This window comes from Glycine max, chromosome 7 (assembly GCF_000004515.6).
Source record: "Glycine max cultivar Williams 82 chromosome 7, Glycine_max_v4.0, whole genome shotgun sequence".
Lineage (NCBI taxonomy): Eukaryota > Viridiplantae > Streptophyta > Magnoliopsida > Fabales > Fabaceae > Glycine > Glycine max.
In genome coordinates this window covers 37,265,517-37,270,016 of record NC_038243.2, presented here as the reverse complement: position 1 = coordinate 37,270,016, position 4,500 = coordinate 37,265,517, and the positions used below count along the sequence as shown (strand labels likewise).

The 4,500-nt window shown below is 34.1% G+C and overlaps 1 protein-coding gene across 1 annotated transcript; it reads left to right on the top strand.

Moving 5' to 3' along the window:
- The first annotated feature begins 211 nt into the window (after window positions 1-211).
- Window positions 212-4,500, top strand: LOC100793283 (uncharacterized). Its single transcript, XM_003529299.4, has 3 exons — window positions 212-387; window positions 2,466-2,624; window positions 4,029-4,500. Exons 1-3 carry the CDS (start codon window positions 376-378, stop codon window positions 4,287-4,289), a joined length of 432 nt encoding a protein of 143 aa, XP_003529347.1. The 5' UTR covers window positions 212-375; the 3' UTR covers window positions 4,290-4,500.

The window sequence follows — 4,500 nt, the reverse complement described above, 5'->3', positions numbered from 1 at the left end:
TGATTGAACTTGAGAGAAAGATTTCACTATAATAAATACTTCACAGATGAAAAAAAAATTGTGTAAATCCTTAAGAAGTTCATCCATTGACCAAAGTATATACCGCTGCTGATCAATTCCTGAAACATCATTAATTAATTGGTATGACAATTTTGGTGTGGAAAATTAATTTTCAACTCAAGCAAACAATGTTCAACAGGCGATGTGGGACCCGGATTCTTGAATGTCTAACGTTTAAGGAAGGATACTATTACACTAGTTAGGAGACACGTAAATTCTCCTTCAGTATCTCTCCAATACAAAATTTCAGGGTTTTTTTTTTCTCCGTGATCATCATTTTGTCATCAACTTCTCGGTAGAGGCCACAGACACACCATGGTTTCAGAGGTAATAATAATTCAGTACCCTTTTGCTTTTCTTCTGCACTAATTAGAACTAAGACATTCAAAATATACCTTCTTTTCTTCATTTTCTTCTTCCATTCAGCATCTCTCTTCCCATTCCTATTCTTTTCTTTCAGTTGTTTATTTTTTCCATTTGATATCACTGCAAAAGAACAATACTTCTTTCTGGGTGTGTTTCTTGCTTATTGGACTGTGAAATGTTTAAATTAGAATTGATACTGAATTTCTATTGTCTCTGGTTTTTCTTTGTGTGTGTGGTTGTTTAATTATATTCTGAATTGTAAGCAGTCTTTTGATTCCATGAATTAGAGAGGAATCAGTTTGTGAGGCACATATATTGTCTGTGTTCTTTTTTTAGCTTATAATAATTAATCTTGCAAGTCATGTTTGATGGAACTAGGAACTAAATTTCTGCTCTTATGTGAGCCTCTAGTTATTTTCCTGGAATTAGTGGCTGAAATTAATCTACACCATAATGCAGTTTGTGTGTGTGTGTGAGTAAAATTTCCCTTTTCCAGATGGACTGGAATAATGAAAAGAAAACAATGTCTATGATCAATGTGTGCACTGTAAAATTTGTACTTTCCAGATGGACTGACATGAAGAAAAGACCCCATTAGTGTCTAAAGTTAGGACCATAATGTAAGTAGTTGTGAGCATACGAATTAACATTTCATTAAAACCCATCAAATGTTTGTTGTCCGAACTTAATTGTAAGGATGTGGTTTGAACTGTAAAGCCAACATGTCATCTACTAGAAGTAGAAAAATGGTACACTACAGAAGATGGGGTAACAAATGCTGATCCCTTGTCTGGAATATTAATATTTCATAAATCTGGCAACTTCAAGAGTTAAAGCCAGGAAAAGGGTAGGTTCAATTTTAAATCTTTAGCTTAGAATGTTAAGTTAGATGGTTTTGACACACTATTCTTTTCATTTGATATAGTATGTAACAAGATATGGAAATCTAGCAAAGGCACATGATGTGGGCCAAATCCAAAATCGAAAGGACCAAAATATTTTTAATAAAATGTACGGCAAGGGTGGGAAATAGATCTGGGAAATTTCTGGAGAAATGAGCCCATACAAAACACACTGAATCATGAGCATGAGCATGATTTTTAAGCTCTAGTGGACACCACTGGTACTTAAATGTGAATTAAAGACATTTTAATCACCATTGGTTTATCTCAGTCAGTTCTGTTTCCCTTGACCTTGATAATTCAATATATTTTGCTTTTGAAATTAGCCACAACACTGGTAGAAGAGTTTTTACAATTACCAAATAGTAAAAAATAGCACCTTGTTGTAGAAATAATTAGCCTTGTAAAATATGACTTGAAGATTCATAGATGGTCAGTGACAGAGTTCACTGTCTGACTTAGAAGCCAAAAGGAGGGCAGAAAAAATTATGTGGGTTCTAGAATCTAATGACACAATATCTTACCAACCTCACCTTTGTAGATGATTCTTTTGACAGATATTCATGCTTCTTGGTTATTTGAAAATAGATTTTATGATCTTCCCTTTTACCTGGTTTGTGGATCAGTTTTTCCCTTTTTTTACATCTGTGATATCAGCAAGACTGAAGGAGCAAAGAATGAACACCACGAGGATGAAATTTTAGAATTCGTGAAAAATTTTCATGATGCTTACACCTGCTGAACTTGGACAATGATACAACTTCCATATTGCTCTTCCTTTCTGTTGTTCTAGCATACATATTACAACTTCTCCAATTCAGTACAACCTTTATCTTGTTTTCTAAGTTGAACTTTACTCTTTCTTCATCATAATGAGAATACTGCTCATTAACTAGAGATTTGATAAAGAAGAAGCTCAATCAGCCGTCATAACTTTTGATTGTATGATTTCAAGTACTTTACCGGAGGAAATGCCAATTTATTGATCACAATTTTCTCTGCCACCTTGCTCTTTTGGAAACTCTAGTGGCTGTTGCTAAAATTGTACTTACTTTGTAACCTTTAATCATGCACTGCTTTTAAACTTGATTTGTATCTGTAATGTTGCTATTTTTTTTTCCTGCCATAATTTTTTAGAATGATGAGATGCCTATTGGATGGCCATTCGGTCTTGGCTTCTTGAATATGAGACTTAGAGATGCAGAATCACTCCCAGCTGCCCCGGTAGAGCCACACTCAATGCACGTTCCATCCACCAGTTTTTCCTCGTTCTCATCCTCAAACCTTGATACTGAGGTAATCTGAATTCCCTGACTCACTTTTTTTAGAGCGCATTTTGATAGAGAATTTTAACTGAAAAAAGTAATTTATCAGAGAATTTAAATTTCTATAATCTAAAATTCATTGTTTAGATGTTTTCTTTATGAAAAATTTAAATTTTTGGAATTTTAAAATAGAATTTTAAACAACTGAAAATGTAGAATTTCAATTTCCTTCTAAAATGTGAGAAATTAAAATTCTCTTCTTGATAGAAGAATCTTTCAAAATATTTGTGTATTTTCTTTATAACCTCCATCCTCTCTTTCACCTGAAAGTTCCCGAAATCTCGTTCTCGAACTCGCGCGCGACTCTTTCATCACGCCGATGATTCTCTTCTTCAAGAAATATAGTCTAAGCTTGTGAAAGATCGATCAAGTGTGGACGTAGAGGGGCACATAGAACTACACCTGCCAGTCAGGGGAGCAGACGTCGCTACCAATCACGCAGTGAAGGTGCTCGCCGGCACGAAGGATCTGAGTCATGCCTTGCATCATTGACTGAATACTGTGGTCGAGTGCGGTGGTCTACGCCGTCGTGTCCCGGTTTCCTGCGACTTCCCATACCACACCAGTATTCTTCTCTTGGGAAGCATAGCACACCAACCATATCTTCTCTTCTCTTTGTATTCATTTTCTTTTACCCTCACAAATTTAATTTTTTTTTATCTAAATACAAAATTTTGAAAATAAAAGAATTTCAATTGAAGTATTTGAAATTCTTAGAATTAAAATTTTTTCAGAATTTTAAATTTTCTCATCCAAACACACTACTTTCTCACTATTCATTAAATATAAAGATTTTAGTTTTTCATTAAATGAAAATAACTATGGAACAAAGAGAAAGTTATCTAGTAAGTAGTAAGAACAGAAGTTCTTAGTTCAAGTCCAACTATCTAAGGTTACAGTACTTCTGGTCAAAGTTTGCACAAATGAACATACTAACGACTTATTTCTAAGCAATAACTGATAGAATCCTTGTTATTATGGAAAGGAATTCTGTGCAAACCATGTGTGGCTGACATTTCTTTCCATGTTTTACTAAAGATGAGAGCGTGTCACAAGCCATCAACTTGCCACAATATTGGTCTAAACTCTTTAGCATTAATTTAATGTTGACTACAAATTGTGAGAACAATCAATTTCCCAAATTAATTTATTTCATATAGATCCTCAGAGACATAGGTGACCCTACATACAGAGCATGTCATAAGCCATCAACTACCTCATAATTATATTTTTCTGGTTAATAATAAAAATTATTCATTAAAAAAAACAAAGGCAAATTGACCCTACTAACTCAAGGTCCTGAATGCACTACTAATCAGAGGCTATGTGAAATAAATGGTCTTTTTAACTGTTTTCTATGTGTTGGAACAACCAGTCCACAGCATCTTTCTTTCAAGACAACAGTGTATCCCTTGGCCATCTTATTGGACTAAGACCAGGTGAGAAGGGAAGCTTGTACTTTCCAAACACATTAAGATTAGAAGAAAGGGAGAAGAAGAAAACATTAGCAAATGGTTCCTGTTCTCATGATGCCTCTGAAGTAAAAGAAGTCGATATGTCTCGTGGCATTTGCATACCTATACTTCTTGAAGCCCTGCTCAAGATTAGCAAATGTAAGAAAAGTTCAAGTAACTAGCATATATGATGGTGTGACACATAAACATTTGGTGCAAATTTGTCACTTGCCTCTAGTCAAAATTAACAAATGATTTTTCTTTCATTCAGACTGATTTTCTTAAATGATCCATTTTAACTTTCACAAGTTTGTTTGTTGTAACTTTGTTTTATTTGAGACTATGAAAATATGATATATAAAAAAGGAAGTTGAGTGTACTTTATTATTCTGA

Coding starts and splice junctions, on each gene's coding strand:
- LOC100793283 (XM_003529299.4), top strand. Junction 2,625..4,028: donor CCTCAAACCTTGATACTGAG/GTAATCTGAATT, acceptor TGGAACAACCAG/TCCACAGCATCTTTCTTTCA.